Below are 19747 nucleotides of genomic sequence, written 5' to 3' on the forward strand. Positions count from 1 at the left end.
GTGTGGGGGACACAGCCCCCAGAGTCTGGGGCTGCACCTAGGAATGTGGGGACAGCCAGGAGGTCTGGGGGGAGGACCCCAGCACTCTGGGAAGGGACACAGAGCGGGGACCCAGGGGGTCTTGGGGGGAGGAGGGACAGATGACCCCCCAGGAATTTGAGGTGGGGAGGACCCAGAGCAAGAAGGGAGCAGCCAGGGAGAGCCCCAGGAGTTTAGGGGGGCACCAAGAAGTCCAGGGGTGGACTCGGGAGAGGGGGGACCCCAGCTTGGGAGGGGGGCTCAGGAGTGCAGATCCTGGTCCTGGGCGTTCATGGGGTTCAACCATGGAGGGGGGACACACAGAGGAGTTTGGGGGGCTTGGGGACACGGGTGGAAGTTTGGGTCAGGAGGACCTAGGAGTCTGGGGGGGTCCTATGAGTTTGAGGGGACACAGGAGTGTGGGGGAGGGTCCCAGGAGGTCAGGGACTGGGGTCTGGGGGGACCCAGATGTTCGGGGGGGGGCACCAGGAGTGTGGGACAGGATCCAGGATTGCAGGAGGGGCATCCAGTGGTGGGGGACAGCGAAGCGCTCCAGAAGGACCCCAGGAGTCTGGGGAGGGGGGAGGGGTACCCCGGAGCTTGGGGAGGGGGGGAGGGGTACCCCGGAGCTTGGGGAGGGGCAGGAGGGGTTGCTCAGGAGCTGAAGGCCGGGGGGCACCCATGGGGGGCACCCATGGGGGGCACCCAGGCCTTTGGTGCAGGGCCTGAGGAGCTCAGGGGTGGGCACCTGGGAGCTCGGGGGAGGAGGCGGAGCCCCCAGGCTTGTGGGAGGGGCCAGAAGGGGCACGCCCGGTGGGGGCGGAACGGGAAGAGGCGGGAGCGGAGGCGCTGCGCGCGCAGGGCGGGGGCGTGTCCGGGGCGTGTCCCAGTGGCGCCGGCGGGAAAAAACAGCGGGGCGGGTGCCAGCCGTGCCAGCGGTGCCGGGCATGGCGGTGCCCTTCGTGGAGGACTGGGACCTGGTGCAGACCCTGGGCGAAGGAGCCTACGGGGAGTGAGTGCGGGGCTGGGGGCGGCACGGGAGGGTCCCAGCGCGGCTGTGCCCCACACACCCCCCCCCCGCCCGTCTGCTCCCCGCCCCCTGCGTGCCCGCTCCCTGCCCCTTGTGTGCCTGCCCCCTGCGTGCCCGCTCCCTGCCCCTTGTGTGCCTGCCCCCTGCGTGCCCGCTCCCTGCCCCCTGCGTGCCCGCTCCCTGCCCTCTCCCTGCCCCCTGCGTGCCCGCTCCCTGCCCCTTGTGTGCCTGCCCCCTGCGTGCCCGCTCCCTGCCCCTTGTGTGCCTGCCCCCTGCGTGCCCGCTCCCTGCCCTCTCCCCGCCCCCTGCGTGCCCGCTCCCTGCCCCTTGGGTGCCTGCCCCCTGCCTGCCCCCTCCCTGCCCCCTGCGTGCCCTCTCCCTGCCCTTTGTGTGCCCCCTGCGTGCCCCCTTCGTGCTTGCTCTGTGCCCCTTGCGTGCCCACTCTCTGCCCCCTGTGTCCCCTTTCCCTGCCCCTTCTATGCCCGCTGTGTGCCTGTTCCCTGCCCCTTCTGTGCCCGCTGTCTGCCCACTGCTTGGCTGCTCCTTGCCTGTCATATGCTCTTTGTGTGCCTGCTGCATGCCCTGTGTGCATCTCTCGTGTGCCAGCTGCTTGCCCCTTATGTGCCCACTAACAGGCTGCTGTTTGCCTGGTGCATGCCCCTTGTGTGCCCACTGCTTGGTTGCTGTTTGCCCATTGCTTGCCCCTTGTGCGACCCCAACTTGGCCTTTGTGTGTCCCTTGTGTGCCCTTTGCTTGCCCCCTGCTTGCCCACCACATGCCCAGTCCTTGCCTGCTGCATGGCCACTGCATGCCCTGTGTATGCCCTCTGCTTGCCCACTGTCTGCTCCCTGCTTGCCCACTGTTTGCCCTGCATGTACCCACTGCTTGCCTGCTCCTTGGCCGTTGTGTGTCCTTTGTGTGCCCATTCTTTGCCCACTGCCTGGCAGTTGCATGCCTCTTGTGTGCCCAGTGCACAGCTGCTGTTTGCCCTGTGTGTGCCCACTGCATGCCCACTCTGTGTTCCCTGCTTGACCATCACATGGCCCTTTTATGGCTCACTGCTTGCTTAATAGTGCCCCCTGCATGCCTACTGTGTGCCCTGTGCGTGCCCACTGGGCTCCTGCTGTGTGCTTATTGCTTGGCTGTTGCATGCCCACTGGGTGCCCACTGTGTGCCCACTGTGTGCCTGCTGTGTGGCTACAATCACTAGTTACTGACTGCCCCCTGCCTGGTGGTTGCATGCCCTGCGTGTGCCCACTGCTTGACTTGTGTGTGCCCCCTGTTTGTGCCATGCCTCCTGTACCCACTGCATGCCCACTGTCTGCCTGCTGCTTGCTCATGGCAGGCCTTGCTTATGCCCACTGCTTGGCTCTTGTGTGCCCTTTGTGTGCCCACTGCTTCCCTACTGCTTGGCTGTGCCATGCCCCTTGTGTGCCCACTGCTTGACTATCACATGCCCACTGCTTGCCCCCTGTTTGCCCACTGCTTGGCCCTTATGTGCCCACTGCTTGCCTACTCCTTGGCTATCATGTGCCCTCTGTTCACCTGCTGCTTGGTCATGACCAGGCCTTGCCTATGCCCTCTGTTTGACTGTGCCATGCCCCTTGTGTGCCCACTGTTTGATTATCACATGCCCTCTGCTTGTCCCTTGTTTGCCCATCGCTTGTCTGTGCCATGCCCCCTGTGTGCCCACTGCTTGACTACCACATGTCTGCTGCTTATCTGTTGTGTGCTCCTTGTGTGCCCTCTGCTTGCCCTTTGTTTGCCCACTACTTGTCTGTGCCGTGCCCCTTCTGTGCCCACTGCTTGCCCATTGTGTGCCACTTGTGTGCCCACTGCTTGCTCACTTCCTGCCCACTTCCTGGTTATGTGCCCTCTGCTTGACCCTAGCTTGCCCACTGCTTGTCTGTGCCATGTGCCATCTGTGCCCACTGCTTAACTATCACATGCCTGCTGTTTGCCTACTGCTTGGCTGTTGTGTGCCCTTTGCTTGCCCACTGCCTGGCTGTTGTGTGCCCCGTGTGTGCCCACTGCTTGCCCACTGCTTGGCTGTTGTGTGCCCCTTGTGTGCCACTTTTGTGCCCACTGCCTGGCTGTTGCATGCCTCTTGTGTGCCCACTGCTTGCCCACTGCTTGGCTGTTGTGTGCCCCTTGTGTGCCACTTTTGTGCCCACTGCCTGGCTGTTGCATGCCCCTTGTGTGCCCACTGCTTGCCCACTGCCTGGCTGTTGTGTGCCACTTTTGTGCCCACTGCTTGGCTGTTGTGTGCCCCTTGTGTGCCCACTGCTTGCCCACTGCCTGGCTGTTGCATGCCCCTTGTGTGCCCACTGCTTGCCCACTGCTTGGCTGTTGCATGCCCCTTGTGTGCCCACTGCTTGCCCACTGCCTGGCTGTTGTGTGCCACTTTTGTGCCCACTGCTTGGCTGTTGTGTGCCCCTTGTGTGCCCACTGCTTGCCCACTGCCTGGCTGTTGCGTGCCCTCTGCTCGTCCCCTGTCTGCCCACCGCTCGCCCGCGCCGTGCCCCGCGCCGTGCCCCCGCTTTGCTCTCGCCCCGCACAGCCCCTGCCCGCCGGCGGCGTGCGAGGGCCGCCCTGTGCCCGCTGATGCCCCGTGCCCCCCGCAGGGTGCAGCTGGCCGTCAACCGCCGGACGGAGGAGGCGGTGGCGGTGAAGATCGTGGACATGAAGCGGGCGGCGGAGTGCCCGGAGAACATCCGCAAGGAGATCTGCATCAACAAGATGCTCAACCACGAGAACGTCGTCAAGTTCTACGGGCACCGGCGGGAGGGAGCCACCCAGTACCTCTTCCTGGAGTACTGCAGCGGGGGAGAGCTCTTCGACCGCATCGGTGCGGCCCTGCCCCGCCCTGCCCCGCCCGGGGCGATGCGGGCCCGCCCCAGCCGCTCGCCGCTCGCTTCTTGCTTCGCTTGTTGCAGCCCTTTGCACGTTGCAGCTCTTTGTGCACTGCTGCTCTTTGCACGTTGCAGCTCTTTGTGCGCTGCTGCTCTTTGCACGTTGCAGCTCTTTGTGCTCTGCTGCTCTTTGCACGTTGCAGCTCTTTGTGCGCTGCTGCTCTTTGCATGTTGCAGCTCTTTGTGCGCTGCTGCTCTTTGCACGTTGCAGCTCTTAGTGCGCTGCTGCTCTTTGCACGTTGCAGCTCTTAGTGCGCTGCTGCCCTTTGCACGTTGCAGCTCTTTGTGCACTGCTGCCCTTTGCACGTTGCAGCTCTTTGTGCACTGCTGCCCTTTGCACGTTGCAGCTCTTTGTGCACTGCTGCCCTTTGCACGTTGCAGCTCTTTGTGCGCTGCTGCTCTTTGCACGTTGCAGCTCTTTGTGCGCTGCTGCTCTTTGCACGTTGCAGCTCTTTGTGCACTGCTGCCCTTTGCACGTTGCAGCTCTTTGTGCGCTGCTGCTCTTTGCACGTTGCAGCTCTTTGTGCGCTGCTGCTCTTTGCACGTTGCAGCTCTTTGTGCGCTGCTGCCCTTTGCACGTTGCAGCTCTTTGTACGCTGCTGCTCTTTGCACGTTGCAGCTCTTTGTGCGCTGCTGCTCTTTGCACGTTGCAGCTCTTTGTGCGCTGCTGCTCTTTGCACGTTGCAGCTCTTTGTGCGCTGCTGCTCTTTGCACGTTGCAGCTCTTTGTGCGCTGCTGCCCTTTGCACGTTGCAGCTCTTTGTACGCTGCTGCTCTTTGCACGTTGCAGCTCTTTGTGCGCTGCTGCTCTTTGCACGTTGCAGCTCTTTGTGCGCTGCTGCTCTTTGCACGTTGCAGCTCTTTGTGCGCTGCTGCTCTTTGCACGTTGCAGCTCTTTGTGCGCTGCTGCTCTTTGCACGTTGCAGCTCTTTGTGCGCTGCTGCTCTTTGCACGTTGCAGCTCTTTGTGCGCTGCTGCTCTTTGCACGTTGCAGCTCTTTGTGCGCTGCTGCTCTTTGCACGTTGCAGCTCTTTGTGCGCTGCTGCTCTTTGCACGTTGCAGCTCTTTGTGCGCTGCTGCTCTTTGCACGTTGCAGCTCTTTGTGCGCTGCTGCCCTTTGCACGTTGCAGCTCTTTGTACGCTGCTGCCCTTTGCACGTTGCAGCTCTTTGTGCGCTGCTGCTCTTTGCACGTTGCAGCTCTTTGTGCGCTGCTGCTCTTTGCACGTTGCAGCTCTTTGTGCGCTGCTGCTCTTTGCACGTTGCAGCTCTTTGTGCGCTGCTGCTCTTTGCATGTTGCAGCTCTTTGTGCGCTGCTGCTCTTTGCACGTTGCAGCTCTTTGTGCGCTGCTGCTCTTTGCACGTTGCAGCTCTTTGTGCGCTGCTGCCCTTTGCACGTTGCAGCTCTTAGTGCGCTGCTGCTCTTTGCACGTTGCAGCTCTTTGTGCGCTGCTGCTCTTTGCACGTTGCAGCTCTTTGTGCGCTGCTGCTCTTTGCACGTTGCAGCTCTTTGTGCGCTGCTGCTCTTTGCATGTTGCAGCTCTTTGTGCGCTGCTGCTCTTTGCATGTTGCAGCTCTTTGTGCACTGCTGCTCTTTGCATGTTGCAGCTCTTAGTGCACTGCTGTTTGTTGCAGCCCTTCATTTGCACATCATAGCAGATTCTCTGCACATTGCAGCTCTGCACGTTGCAGCTCTTTGCACACTGCAGCTCTTTGTACACTGCTGCTTTTTGCATGTTGCTGCACTTTGTGCACTGCTGCTCTTTGCATGTTGCAGCTCTTTGTGCACTGCTGTTTGTTGCAGCCCTTCATTTGCACATCATTGCAGATTCTCTGCACACTGCAGCTCTGCACGTTGCAGCTCTTTGCACAGTGCTGCAGCTCTTTGCACAGTGCTGCAGCTCTGCATGCTGCAGCTCTGTGCACGCTGCAGCTCTGCACATTGCAGCTCTTTGCACGCTGCTGCTCTTTGTCTTTCCATTTGCACATCACTGCAGATTCTTTGCATGCTGCTGTTCTTTGCACGTTGCAGCTATTGATCTGCATGCTGCAGTTCTTCACATGCTGCAGCCCTTTGCACACTGCAGCTCTTTACAGCCTTCTTGTTCCCTGGGCACAGAGCCGGATGTGGGCATGCCGGAGCCGGAGGCACAGAGGTTCTTCCAGCAGCTGATCGCCGGCGTGGTGAGCAGGGGGTGCCAGGGTGGGGCTGGACTGGGGGGTCCCCAGGGCTCAGTGCTGGGCCCAGGGCTCTCCAAGGGCTCCATCAATGACCTGGGTGAGGGCATCGAGGCTGCCTCAGGAGCCTGCAGGGGGCACCGAGCTGGGTGGCTGTGTTGAGCTGCTGCAGGGTTGGAGGCTCTGCAGAGGGACCTGGGCAGGCTGCAGGGAGCAGCCAAGGCCAAGGGCATGAGGCTCAGCAAGGCCAAGGGCTGGGTCCTGCCCTTGGCTCACCACAACCCCAGCAAGGCTCCAGGCTGGGGGCAGAGGGGCTGCAGAGTGCCCAGCAGCAAAGGCCCTGGGGGTGCTGGGTGCCAGCAGCTGCAGAGGAGCCAGGGGGTGCCCAGCTGGGCAAGAAGGCCACCAGCAGCCTGGCCTGCAGCAGCAATGCTGTGGGCAGCAGGAGCAGGGCAGGGGTTGTGCCCCTGGGCTGGGCACTGCTGAGGCCACCCCTGGAGTGCTGCCTTCAGCTCTGGGCTGCTGGCTCCCAGCAGCACCTTGAGAGGCTGCAGCAGGGCCAGGGAAGGGCAAGGAAGCTGGGGAAGGGTCTGGGGAAGAGGGCTGGGGAGGAGCAGCTGAGGGAGCTGGGGGTGGTGAGGCTGGAGCAGAGGAGGCTGAGGGAGACCTCCTTGCTCTCTGCAGCTCCCTGCAAGGAGGCTGGAGCCAGGTGGGGCTTGGGCTCTGCTCCCAAGGCACAGGACAGGAGGCAATGGCCTCAGGCTGCCCCAGGGGAGGTTCAGGTTGGACATGAGAAGAAACTTTGTGACCGAAAGGGCTCTCAGACCCTGGCCCAGGCTGCTCAGGGAGGTGGTTGAATGCCCATCCCTGGAGGTGTTTCCCAGAGGCAGAGCTGTGGTGCTGAGGGCCGTGGCTCAGCCCCAGCCTTGGGAGGGTTAGGAAGGGCTTGGACTGGAGGATGTCTGAAGTCTTGTTCCAACCCAAGCCCCTCTGTGACTCCGTGGTCCCTGCTGGAGCTCCCAGCACTGCTCTGAGCCTGCTCTCCATCCCCAGGTCTACCTGCACAGCATTGGCATCACCCACCGGGACCTGAAGCCAGAGAACCTCCTGCTGGATGGGCGAGGTGGGGGCTGGGGGCACTGGCACTGCCCTCCGCAGCCTGCTGGAGCTGGGGGCTGCCTGGGGGTGCAGTTGGGCTGCTGTCTAATTGGGGTGTCTGATTGGGGTGTTTGATTGGGGTGCCTGATTGAGGTGTCTGATGGGGGTGTTGTTTAATTTGGGTGCCTAATTGGGCTGTTGGCTGATTGGGGTGCTTAATTTGCATGTCTGATTGGGGTGTGGTCTAAGTGGGGTTTCTAACTGGGGTGTTTGATCGGGATGCTGTCTGACTGGGGTGTTGTGAGGACTAGTGGGGGTGTCCTGTCAGGGTGTTGATTGATTGGGGTGTTGTCTGATCAGGGTGTTGATTGATTGGGGTGTTGATAATTGGGCTGTTGTCTAAGTGGTGTTTGATCAGGGTGTTTTCCAGTTGGGGTGTTGTCTGATCATGGCATTGCTTGATTGGGGTGTTGCTTGATTAATCAGGGTGCTGTCTGGTGAGGGTGTTGATTGATTAATTGGGGTGTTGCTTGATTAGTCAGGGTGCTGTCTGGGTGTTGATTGATTAATCAGGGTGCTGTCTGGTCAGGGTGTTGCTTGATTAATCAGGGTGCTGTCCGGGTGTTGATTGATTGATTGGGGTGTTGCTTGATTAATCAGGGTGCTGTCTGGGTGTTGATTGATTAATTGGGGTGTTGCTTGATTAATCAGGGTGCTGTCTGGTCAGGGTGTTGCTTGATAAATCAGGGTGCTGTCTGGGTGTTGATTGATTGGGGTGTTGCTTGATTAATCAGGGTGCTGTCTGGGTGTTGATTGATTGATTGGGATGTTGCTTGATTAATCAGGGTGCTGTCTGGTCAGGGTGTTGCTTGATTAATCAGGGTGCTGTCTGGGTGTTGATTGATTGGGGTGTTGCTTGATTAATCAGGGTGCAGTCCGGTGGGGGTGTTGCTGGATTGAGGAATGGGGGTGTTGCTTGCTTAGTCTGTGTGTGTGGTGGGGGTGCTGATGGATGGACGGGGGTGTTGCTGAGCGGGGGTGCCGGTGCCGTCTAACGGGGGCGCTGCCGGGGCCGCCGCAGACACGCTGAAGATCTCGGACTTCGGGCTGGCCACGGTGTTCCGGCACCACGGCCGCGAGCGGCTGCTGACCAAGATGTGCGGCACCCTGCCCTACGTGGCCCCCGAGCTGCTGCGCTGCCCTGAGTTCAAGGCGGAGCCTGTGGACGTCTGGGCCTGCGGCGTGGTGCTGACAGCCATGCTGGCAGGAGGTGGGGCGCGCCGGGGCGCACCGCGGGGCACCGGGGGGCACCGGGGGGAGGGGCTCCTGGGCAGCTCGCGGGGAGCTGTGGGGGTGGAGAGAGGGCTAAGGTGTGGGTGTGCAGGGGAGCACATGGGATCCACAGGGATCTACCTATGGAATGTACAGGGGAGCTCGTGGGATCCACAGGGATCTACCTATGGAATGTACAGGGGAGCTCGTGGGATCCACAGGGATCTACCTATGGAATGTACTGAGGAGCACATGGGATCCACAGGGATCTACCTTAAGGAATGTACTGAGGAGCACATGGGATCCATAGGGATCTACCTATGGAATGTACTGAGGAGCACATGGGATCCACAGGGATCTACCTTAAGGAATGTACTGAGGAGCACATGGGATCCATAGGGATCTACCTATGGAATGTACTGAGGAGCACATGGGATCCATAGGGATCTACCTATGGAATGTACAGGGGAGCTCATGGGATCCATAGGGATCTACCTATGGAATGTACAGGGGAGCACATGGGATCCACAGGGATCTACCTATGGAATCTACAGGGGAGCTCATGGGATCCATAGGGATCTACCTATGGAATGTACTGAGGAGCACATGGGATCCACAGGGATCTAGATATGGAATGTACAGGGGAGCACATGGGATCCATAGGGGTGGGTGTATGGAATGTACAAGGGAGCACATGGGATCCACAGGGATCTAGATATGGAATGTACAGGGGAGCACATGGGATCCATAGGGGTGGGTGTATGGAGTGTACAGGGGAGCACATGGGATCCACAGGGATCTACCTATGGAATGTACAGGGGAGCTCATGGGATCCATAGGGATCTACCTATGGAATGTACAGGGGAACACATGGGATCCACAGGGATCTAGATAGGGAATGTACGGGGGAGCACATGGGATCCATAGGGATCTACCTATGGAATGTACAGGGGAGCTCATGGGATCCACAGGGATCTAGATATGGAATGTATAGTGGAGCACATGGGATCCATAGGGATCTACCTATGGAATGGACAGGGGAGCACATGGGATCCATAGGGATCTACCTATGGAATGTACAGGGGAACACATGGGATCCACAGGGATCTAGATATGGAATGTATAGTGGAGCACATGGGATCCACAGGGATCTACCTATGGAATGTACAGGGGAGCTCATGGGATCCATAGGGATCTAGATATGGAATGTACAGGGGAGCACATGGGGTCCATAGGGATCTACCTATGGAATGTACAGGGGAGCTCATGGGATCCATAGGGATCTACCTATGGAATGTACTGAGGAGCACATGGGATCCACAGGGATCTACCTATGGAATGGACAGGGGAGCACATGGGATCCACAGGGATCTACCTATGGAATGTACAGGGGAACACATGGGATCCATAGGGATCTACCTATGGAATGTACAGGGGAGCTCATGGGATCCATAGGGATCTACCTATGGAATGTACAGGGGAGCTCATGGGACCCACAGGGATCTACCTATGGAATGTACAGGGGAGCTCATGGGATCCATAGGGATCTACCTATGGAATGTACAGGGGAGCACATGGGATCCATAGGGATCTACCTATGGAATGTACTGAGGAGCACATGGGATCCACAGGGATCTACCTATGGAATGTACAGGGGAGCACATGGGATCCATAGGGATCTACCTATGGAATGCACAGGGGAGCTCATGGGATCCACAGGGATCTACCTATGGAATGTACTGAGGAGCACATGGGATCCACAGGGATCTACCTATGGAATGTACAGGGGAGCTCATGGGATCCATAGGAATCTACCTATGGAATGTACAGGGGAGCACATGGGATCCACAGGGATCTAGATATGGAATGTACAGGGGAGCACATGGGATCCATAGGGGTGGGTGTATGGAATGTACAGGGGAGCACATGGGATCCATAGGGGTGGGTGTATGGAGTGTACAAGGGAGCACATGGGATCCACAGGGATCTACCTATGGAATGTACAGGGGAGCACATGGGATCCCTAGGGGTGGGTGTATGGAATGTACAGGGGAGCACATGGGATCCACAGGGATCTAGATATGGAATGTACAGGGGAGCACATGGGATCCATAGGGGTGGGCATGGGGATGCCTGGAAGGATGTGAGGGGCCCCTGTGAGGTGCTGGGGGGGAATGGGTAAGGTGGGGAAGGGGCTCCTGTGGGGTATGGGGTGGGAATGTATGGGATGCATAAGGGGAGGGATGTGTGGGAGGCTCAAGGATGTCCCTGGAGGGCTGGCAGGGGTGTGGAGAGTGGGGGGGATGGCCGAGGGCTCCTCTGGAGCTCAGAGCAGGGTGTGGGGTGTGCACGGGGGGGGCACGTATGGAATCCATAGGGGGAGATGCTGGGGGTGGGGAGGGGCTATACAAGGAGCTGGGGGGGTGTATGTGAAGCATGTATCTGAGCTGCAGGAGGGATGTGCATGCGATGCCAACCCTGCTGTGCCAACCCTCCTGTGCCACCTCTGCTGCATTCCCCACGGGCACTAACCCTGAGGGCTTCCCCCTGGCAGAGCTGCCCTGGGACCAGCCCAGCGACAGCTGCCAGGAGTACAGCGACTGGAAGGAGAAGAAAACCTACCTGCCCCCCTGGAAGAAGATCGACTCTGCTCCTCTGGGTGAGCACCCAGGGCCCACCAGTGCCCACCAGTGCCTGCAGCTGCTGCCTACAGCAGCCCTGAGGAGAAGGCCTTGGGGGTGCTGGGGGTGCAGAGCTGGCCAGGAGCCGGCACCCAGCGCTGCCAGCCCAGCCCCAGCCTGGCCTGGGCTGAGCCCCAGCAGGGTGGGCAGCAGGGGCAGGGAGGGGATTCTGCCCCTCTGCTGGGCTCTGCTCACCCCCCCTGCAGGGCTGGGGCAGCTCTGGAGCCCTCAGCACAGCACAGGCAGGGAGCTGGGGCAGCAGGGCCAGAGGAGGCCACAGCACTGCTGGCAGGGCTGGAAGCCCTCTGCTGGGAGCCAGGCTGAGAGAGTTGGCCTTGGGCAGCCTGCAGAGGAGAAGGCTCCAGGGACACCTTCTGGTGGCCTCCCAGCACCTGAAGCAAGCTGGGCACAGAGGCTGGAGCAGGGCCTGCTGGGCCAGGCCAAGGGGGGATGGTTGGGAAGGCAAAGAGGGAGCTTGAGAGGGGAGAGAAGGAGAAATGGTTGAGCCTGAGGCTGGGGAGGGCCTGGCCCAGGCTGCCCAGAGAGGTGGAGCTGCCCCATGGCTGGCAGCAGGGCAGGGCAGGTTGGTTGGGGCTGGGAGCAACCTGCTGTGCTTGGGGATGTCCCTGGGGGCTGCAGGGGGCTGCCCTGGAGGTGTTTAAGTCTGGGTGAGATGAGGCCTTGAGCAGGTGGAGGTGTCCCTGCCCAGGGCAGGGGGGTTGGAGCTGGGTGGTCTTCCAGAGCCCTTCCAACCCAAAGCACTCTGTGGCTCTGTGACCCCTGAAGGTCTCTTCCCTCCCCTCCCTCTCCCCAGCCTTGCTGCACAAGATCCTGACGGAGAGCCCCACGGCCAGGATCACCATCCCTGACATCAAGAAGGATCGGTGGTACAGCAGACCCCTCAAGAAGGGTAAGGGGGTCCCGGGGGACAGCCCCCAGCCCCGGGCCCGGGCCCGGGCCCGCGGGGGTCATTGTTTGTCTCTGTGGCCGCAGGAGTGAAGCGAGCTCGAGTGCCCCCAGGGGGCGCCAGCGACTCTCCCGGAGCCCTCTCCAAGCACATTCGCTCCGACACTGACTTCTCGCCGGTGAAGAGCACCCTGGGGTGAGCCAGGGGAACCCCTCCTGCCCTCCCCCACACCTGCAGCCTGGGGCTGGCACAGGGCCCACGCTGCTCTGCTGCTGCTGCTGCTGCTGCTGCTGCTGGGGCTCTTGGGGACGCTGCCAGCAGGATCTCCCCTGCAGCTTGGCACAGTGCATGGTGCTGAGCCGTGCATGGTGCTGAGCCGTGCATGGTGCTGGGCCGTGCATGGTGCTGGGCCGTGCATGGTGCTGGGCTGTGCATGGTGCTGAGCCATGCACAGAGCTGTGTATGGTGCTGGGCTGTGCATGGTGCTGGGCCGTGCACAGAGCTGTGCATGGTGCTGAGCCGTGCATGGTGCTGAGCCGTGCATGGTGCTGGGCTGTGCATGGTGCTGAGCCATGCACAGAGCTGTGCATGGTGCTGGGCTGTGCATGGTGCTGGGCCGTGCACAGAGCTGTGCATGGTGCTGGGCTGTGCATGGTGCTGAGCCGTGCATGGTGCTGGGCTGTGCATGGTGCTGAGCCATGCACAGAGCTGTGCATGGTGCTGGGCCGTGCATGGTGCTGGGCTGTGCATGGTGCTGGGCCGTGCATGGTGCTGGGCCGTGCATGGTGCTGAGCCGTGCATGGTGCTGGGCCGTGCACAGAGCTGTGCATTGTGCTGGGCTGTGCATGGTGCTGGGCCGTGCACAGAGCTGTGCATGGTGCTGAGCCGTGCATGGTGCTGGGCCGTGCATGGTGCTGGGCCGTGCATGGTGCTGGGCCGTGCATGGTGCTGAGCCGTGCATGGTGCTGGGCCGTGCACAGAGCTGTGCATTGTGCTGGGCTGTGCATGGTGCTGGGCCGTGCACAGAGCTGTGCATGGTGCTGAGCCATGCATGGTGCTGAGCCGTGCATGGTGCTGAGCCGTGCATGGTGCTGGGCTGTGCATGGTGCTGAGCCATGCACAGAGCTGTGCATGGTGCTGGGCCGTGCATGGTGCTGGGCTGTGCATGGTGCTGGGCCGTGCATGGTGCTGGGCCGTGCATGGTGCTGGGCCGTGCATGGTGCTGAGCCGTGCATGGTGCTGGGCCGTGCATGGTGCTGGGCCGTGCATGGTGCTGAGCCGTGCATGGTGCTGGGCTGTGCATGGTGCTGAGCCGTGCATGGTGCTGGGCCGTGCATGGTGCTGGGCTTTCTAGGCTGGAACACTGAGCACATTGGAGGTCTCTGCACCTCTTGGGACTCTGGGTAGTTGCAGTTCTTGGATGTTGCAGCTCTTGGCGTGTTGCAGCTCTTTGCATGTTGCTGTTCTTTGCGTGTTGCTGTTCTCTGCATGTTGCAGTTCTTGCTTTGCTTGTTGCAGCTCTTTGCATGTTGCAGCTCTTCATTTGCACATCATTGCAGATTCTTTGCACACTGCAGCTCTTTGCACACTGCTGTTCTTTGTCTTTTCATTTGCACACCATTGCAGGTTCTTTGCACGCTGCTGTTCTTCACACGTTGCAGCTCTTGATTTGCACCTTGCAGCTCTTCGCATGCTGCAGCTCTTTGCACACTGCAGGGCTTTACACGCCCCAAGTCTCTGCATGCTGCAGGGCTTGACACACTGCAAGACTTTACACCTTGCAGAGCTTGGCAGGGTGCAGGGTTTGGGCAGCACAGAGCTCTGCCTGCTGCTGGGCTTTGCACCCTGCAGGGGGTTTGTGCTTTGCAGTTGTTTGCACCTTGCAGGGCTTTGCACGCTGCAGTTCTGTGCATGCTGCAGGGCTGTGCACCCTGCAGAGCTCTGAGCAGTGCAGGGCTCTGCATGCCACTGGCCTTTACATGTTGCAGGGCTCTGCACCTTGCAGGACTCTGCACACTGCAGGCATTTGCACTTTGCAGTTCTTGGCACGCTGCAGGGCTCTGCACCTTGCAGGGCTCTGCACCTTGCAGGGCTCTGCACCTTGCAGGGCTCTGCACCTTGCAGGGCTCTGCACCTTGCAGGGCTCTGCCTGCCCCAGGAGTGTCTGCAGTGTAGGGCTTTGCACGTTGCAGCGCTTCACACTGCCACCAGGCTGCCACCAGGCCGCCACCAGGCCTTGCACAGTGCAAGGTGTTCAGTGCCCCCAGATTTCACATGTTGCAATGCTTTGCATGCTGCAGTTCTTCACATGCTGCTGGGCTCTGCAAGTTGCAGTTCTTTGCACAGTTGCAGGCCTGTGCATGCCACTTCTCTTTAGCTGTGGCAAAGCTTTTCACTTTGCAAGGATTTGCTCTGCCTCTTCTTCACACACTGCAGGGCCTTGCCTGCTGCAAGCCTTGGCTGCATGTGGGGCTGTGCAAGGCTGCAGGCTTTGCATGCCACCAGGCTTTGCACACTGCAGCTCTTTGCATGCTGCAGACAGAAGTCTTCTGCATGCCGCAGCTCTGTCTCTGCAGGATGCAACTCTTTGCAGGATGCAACTCTTTGCAGGATGCAACTCTTTGCAGGCTGTAGCCCTTTATTTGCAGGCTGCAGCTCTTTCTCTGCAGGCTGCAGCTCTGTGCAGGCTCTTTCCCCTGTGCTCTCACACAGGGCTTTGGTGGCAGCCATGTCCCAGCCTGTGCTTGCCCTGCCCGTGCCCACAGCACCCCTGCCCCTGCCCACAGCACCCTGCCCCTGCCCACAGCACCCTGCCCAACCCCAGAGCCAAGCAGTTCCCACATCCCAACCCTCCCACCCGGTTCCCATCTCACCCAAACTCATTCCTGTCTCATCCAACCTCATTCCCCTGGCACCTGGCAGTCCCTGCTCTGCTCTGCATCCCTCAGCTCCTCTCTCCCCTGCCCTGCAGGGAGGACAGGATGAGCTACTCCACATCGCAGCCGGAGCCTGGCACCGGGGGCACACTGTGGGACAATGCAGCCACCAGCATCGACCAACTGGTGCAGGGCATCAGCTTCTCCCAGCCTGCCTGCCCTGAGCACATGCTGGTCAACAGCCAGCTCCTGGGCACCCCAGGATCCTCCCAGGTCGGTGTGGTTTTCATCTCAGGGGTCAGGACTGGGTCCAGTCTCGTCCAACATCTTCATCAGAAGGCTCAGAGTGGAGGCTCAGGCAGGTTGCTGCTGGCACAGAGCTGGGAGCAGTGGCTGAGAGCCCTCAGGCTGTGCTGGCACCCAGGGAGCCCTGGGCAGGCTGAGAGCTGGGGGAGAGCAACCTCCTGAAGGGGCAGCAGGGCAAGGGCAGGGTCCTGGCCCTGGGCAGGAGCAACCTCCTGCAGCAGCACAGGGCAGGGGGAAGCTGCTGGCAAGCAGCTGCAAGCAGAAGCAGCTGGCAGTGCTGGGGGCCAAGGAGTTGGCCAGCAGCAGCAAGGTGGCCTGGGGGCCAAGAAGGCCAAGGCTGTGCTGGGGGCATGGAGAAGAGTGTGGGCAGCAGCAGGGCAAGGGAGGTTGTGCTGCCCCTCTGCCCTGCCCTGCTGAGGCCACCTCTGGAGCCCTGGGGGCAGTTGTGTGCTGCCCAGGGGCAGAGGGCCAGAGAAGTGCTGGAGAGAGGGCAGGGGAGGCTGGGAAGCTGCTGAGGGGCCTGGAGCAGCTCTGGCAGGAGCCAAGGCTGAGAGCCCTGGGGCTGAGAGCCTGCAGCAGAGCAGCCCCAGAGCAATGCTCAGCAATGCTCAGCAAGAGCTGAAGGGCCCCTGGGGGGCAAGAGGCTGGGGCCAGCCTCTGCTGAGTGGTGCCCAGGGCCAGGCCAAGGGGCAGTGGGCAGAGAGTGGAGCCCAGGAGGTTGGAGGGGAAGAGGAGGAGCAAGTTGTTTGTTGGGAGGCTGCTGGAGGCCTGGAGCAGGCTGCCCAGAGAGGTTGTGGAGTGTCCTGGTGTGGAGAGCTTCCAACCCCCCCTGGACACTGTGCCCCTGGGCAGGCTGCTGGGGGAGCCCTGCTGGAGCAGTGGGGATGGGCTGGGGGAGCTCCAGAGACCCCCAGCGCTGCGCTGCTCAGGGTGCAGGTTCGGGGGGGGGCTGCAGCTCGCAGCGCTGCCAGCAGGGGGCGCAGCTCCCCAAGGTTTTGCTGTCTCCGAGCCGGGGGCTGGGGCTGGATCCTGGCGGGGTCCTGAGCCTTGCCCCTGTGCTTTGCCCCCGCAGAGCCCCTGGCAGCGGCTGGTGAAGCGCATGACTCGCTTCTTCACCAAGCTGGACGCCGATGGCTCCTACCGCGCCCTGCAGGAGGCCTGTGAGAAGCTGGGCTACGGCTGGAAGAAAAGCTGCACCAACCAGGTAGGGCCGGGGGGGAGCAGCCGCGGGGCTGCCGCCCCCAGGGACCTCCCCTCCCACAAACAGCTGGAGGGGCTGCCGCTGCTCTCTGCTCTGCAGGTCACCATCTCCACCACGGACAAGAGGAACAACAAACTCATCTTCAAGGTGAACCTGGTGGAGATGGAGAGCAAGATTCTGGTGGATTTTCGCCTCTCCAAGGTGAGCAGGGGAGGAGGGGTGGCAGGGGTGGGTGCAGGGTGGCTGCAAGGGGACGTGCAGGGTGGGGGCAAGGTGACCCAGGACCGTGTGAGGTGAGGCAGAGCCATGCAAGGAGGTGGAGGACCGTGCAGGATGGGTGTGAGGCGATGCAGGATGGGTGTGAGGTGGTGCAGGACCGTGCAGGATGGGTGTGAGGTGGTGCAGGACCGTGCAGGATGGGTGTGAGGCGGTGCAGGACCGTGCAGGATGGGTGTGAGGCGGTGCAGGACCGTGCAGGATGGGTGTGAGGCGATGCAGGACCGTGCAGGATGGGTGTGAGGCGATGCAGGTCTGTGCAGGATGGGTGTGAGGTGGTGCAGGACCGTGCAGGATGGGTGTGAGGTGGTGCAGGACCGTGCAGGATGGGTGTGAGGCGGTGCAGGACCGTGCAGGATGGGTGTGAGGCGATGCAGGTCTGTGCAGGATGGGTGTGAGGTGGTGCAGGACCGTGCAGGATGGGTGTGAGGTGGTGCAGGACCGTGCAGGATGGGTGTGAGGCGGTGCAGGACCGTGCAGGATGGGTGTGAGGTGATGCAGGACCGTGCAGGATGGGTGTGAGGTGGTGCAGGACCGTGCAGGATGGGTGTGAGGTGATGCAGGATGGGTGTGAGGTGATGCAGGACCGTGCAGGATGGGTGTGAGGTGGTGCAGGACCGTGCAGGATGGGTGTGAGGCGGTGCAGGACCGTGCAGGATGGGTGTGAGGCGGTGCAGGACCGTGCAGGATGGGTGTGAGGTGGTGCAGGACCGTGCAGGATGGGTGTGAGGTGGTGCAGGACCGTGCAGGATGGGTGTGAGGTGATGCAGGACCGTGCAGGATGGGTGTGAGGTGATGCAGGATGGGTGTGAGGCGGTGCAGGACCGTGCAGGATGGGTGTGAGGTGATGCAGGACCGTGCAGGATGGGTGTGAAGCGATGCAGGACCGTGCAGGATGGGTGTGAGGTGGTGCAGGACCGTGCAGGATGGGTGTGAGGTGGTGCAGGACCGTGCAGGATGGGTGTGAGGTGATGCAGGACCGTGCAGGATGGGTGTGAGGTGGTGCAGGACCGTGCAGGATGGGTGTGAGGTGGTGCAGGACCGTGCAGGATGGGTGTGAGGTGGTGCAGGACCGTGCAGGATGGGTGTGAGGCGGTGCAGGACCGTGCAGGATGGGTGTGAGGTGATGCAGGACCGTGCAGGATGGGTGTGAGGGGGTGCAGGACCGTGCAGGATGGGTGTGAGGTGATGCAGGACCGTGCAGGATGGGTGTGAGGCGGTGCAGGACCGTGCAGGATGGGTGTGAGGTGGTGCAGGACCGTGCAGGATGGGTGTGAGGGGGTGCAGGACCGTGCAGGATGGGTGTGAGGTGATGCAGGACCGTGCAGGATGGGTGTGAGGTGGTGCAGGATGGGTGTGAGGTGATGCAGGATGGGTGTGAGGCGGTGCAGGATGGGTGTGAGGTGATGCAGGACCGTGCAGGATGGGTGTGAGGCGATGCAGGACCGTGCAGGATGGGTGTGAGGTGATGCAGGATGGGTGTGAGGCGGTGCAGGACCGTGCAGGATGGGTGTGAGGTGATGCAGGACTGTGCAGGATGGGTGTGAGGCGATGCAGGATGGGTGTGAGGGGGTGCAGGACCGTGCAGGATGGGTGTGAGGTGATGCAGGACCGTGCAGGATGGGTGTGAGGTGGTGCAGGACCGTGCAGGATGGGTGTGAGGTGATGCAGGATGGGTGTGAGGTGATGCAGGACCGTGCAGGATGGGTGTGAGGCAGTGCAGGACCGTGCAAGGTGGTGCAGGACCACTCAAGGTGGGCACTGTGTGGTTCAGGCCCAGGCAGGATGAGCACTGGTGCTGGAGGACCGTGCAGAGTGGGCACAAAGCAGTGAGAGATGGGTGCTGGGTGGGTGCCAGGCGATGCCAACCTCTGCTCTTCACCCTCCCCCCGCGCAGGGCGACGGCCTGGAGTTCAAGAGGCATTTCCTGAAGATCAAGGCCAAGCTCAGTGACATTGTCAGCACCCAGAAGGTCTGGCTGCCCCCCACCTGAGCCCCTGCACCCTCTGTGCCACTCCCTTCCTCCTCTTCTTCCTCTTCCTCCACGTTTTGCGTTTTAAAGGTTCAATAAAGTCCTGGGGATGCTTCGCTGTGAGGAGCAGCCTGTGATGGAACCTACCCTGCCATGGCCAAGGGAGGCTGCTGGGGTGGCCCCAGGGGTGCACCCAGGCTGCTGTGGGTGCAGCATGGTCGTGGGCTTCATTTGGGGGTGGGGGGTGGGGGGGGGGTCGTTCACCTTGAACCCTACCCTGGTGCAGTGCTGCTCAGCCAGCTCCAGCCCCACTCTGGGAGCTCTGCTGAGCTGTGCAGCCCTAAACTAGCTCCCCCCCCCCCCCCCCCCAGCTCCCCCGGGTCTGGGGGCTGGGCAGACCCCCCCCCTCCTTCCCTGCCCTGTCTGAGGGCAGCAGCTGCCCTCATTTTCCAAGCTCTCTAATTACTTTTGGGAAGGCCCTAACGAGCAGGGAGCTGCCAGAGGCTGTTAGCGCTGGAGCGAGAGAGGAGAGCTGAGGATTAACCCTTCCCCACCCCACCCCCCCCCCCCAAAAAAAGAGCATCCCCCCCAAAAAGTGACCCCCCCGGGGGGCAAACCCTGCAGGGCAAACCCTGCAGGGCAAACCCTGCAGCATCTCCCTGGCTGCCACACCTGCGGCAGTGCTGCGTTCCCAGGCTGGGAGCCGCTTTGGCTTCCTGCTTCCCCCCCCCCTTGGTTTCCTAAGGCATTTTGCCTGGGTTCTGGGACCCCCCCCAGCCCCCTCCCCACCCTCTGCACAGCAATTAGCGGCGATTTTTTAATTGCATTTCCATCCCAGCGCCGCGGAGCAGGACCCTGGCAGCAGGCGAGGGGGAAGCAGGGAGCCAGGGAGCCGCCGCCGCCGCCGACCTTGTTTTGCTTTTCAAGTGGGATTAAGGGCTTGGAATTGTCCCCGAGAGCAGCGATTGCAGCGGGGGGGGGGGGGGGAGGGGGGCCATAAATAGGCCGAAAACAGCAGTTTCT

General features: G+C 61.4%; 1 protein-coding gene across 1 annotated transcript; it reads left to right on the forward strand.

The window, feature by feature from the left end:
* Positions 1–943: 943 nt before the first annotated feature.
* CHEK1 (checkpoint kinase 1) lies at positions 944–18766 on the forward strand. Its single transcript, XM_054176067.1, has 12 exons — positions 944–1030; positions 3673–3896; positions 6077–6141; positions 7189–7258; positions 8315–8503; positions 11060–11164; positions 12001–12096; positions 12180–12288; positions 15065–15242; positions 16348–16479; positions 16576–16677; positions 18650–18766. Exons 1-12 carry the CDS (start codon positions 966–968, stop codon positions 18743–18745), a joined length of 1431 nt encoding a protein of 476 aa, XP_054032042.1. The 5' UTR covers positions 944–965; the 3' UTR covers positions 18746–18766.
* The last annotated feature ends 981 nt before the right edge of the window (positions 18767–19747 follow it).

Source organism: Dryobates pubescens, chromosome 34 (genome assembly GCF_014839835.1).
Source record: "Dryobates pubescens isolate bDryPub1 chromosome 34, bDryPub1.pri, whole genome shotgun sequence".
In the NCBI taxonomy this organism is placed as follows: domain Eukaryota; kingdom Metazoa; phylum Chordata; class Aves; order Piciformes; family Picidae; genus Dryobates; species Dryobates pubescens.

Bases quoted from the DNA above. Each gene is read 5' to 3' on its own strand.
- CHEK1 (XM_054176067.1), top strand. From the start codon at position 966: ATGGCGGTGCCCTTCGTGGAGGACTGGGACCTGGTGCAGACCCTGGGC. The intron at 6,142-7,188 runs GTGAGCAGGGGG...CTCCATCCCCAG, and splicing joins AGCAGCTGATCGCCGGCGTG to GTCTACCTGCACAGCATTGG. The intron at 7,259-8,314 runs GTGGGGGCTGGG...GGGCCGCCGCAG, and splicing joins CCTCCTGCTGGATGGGCGAG to ACACGCTGAAGATCTCGGAC.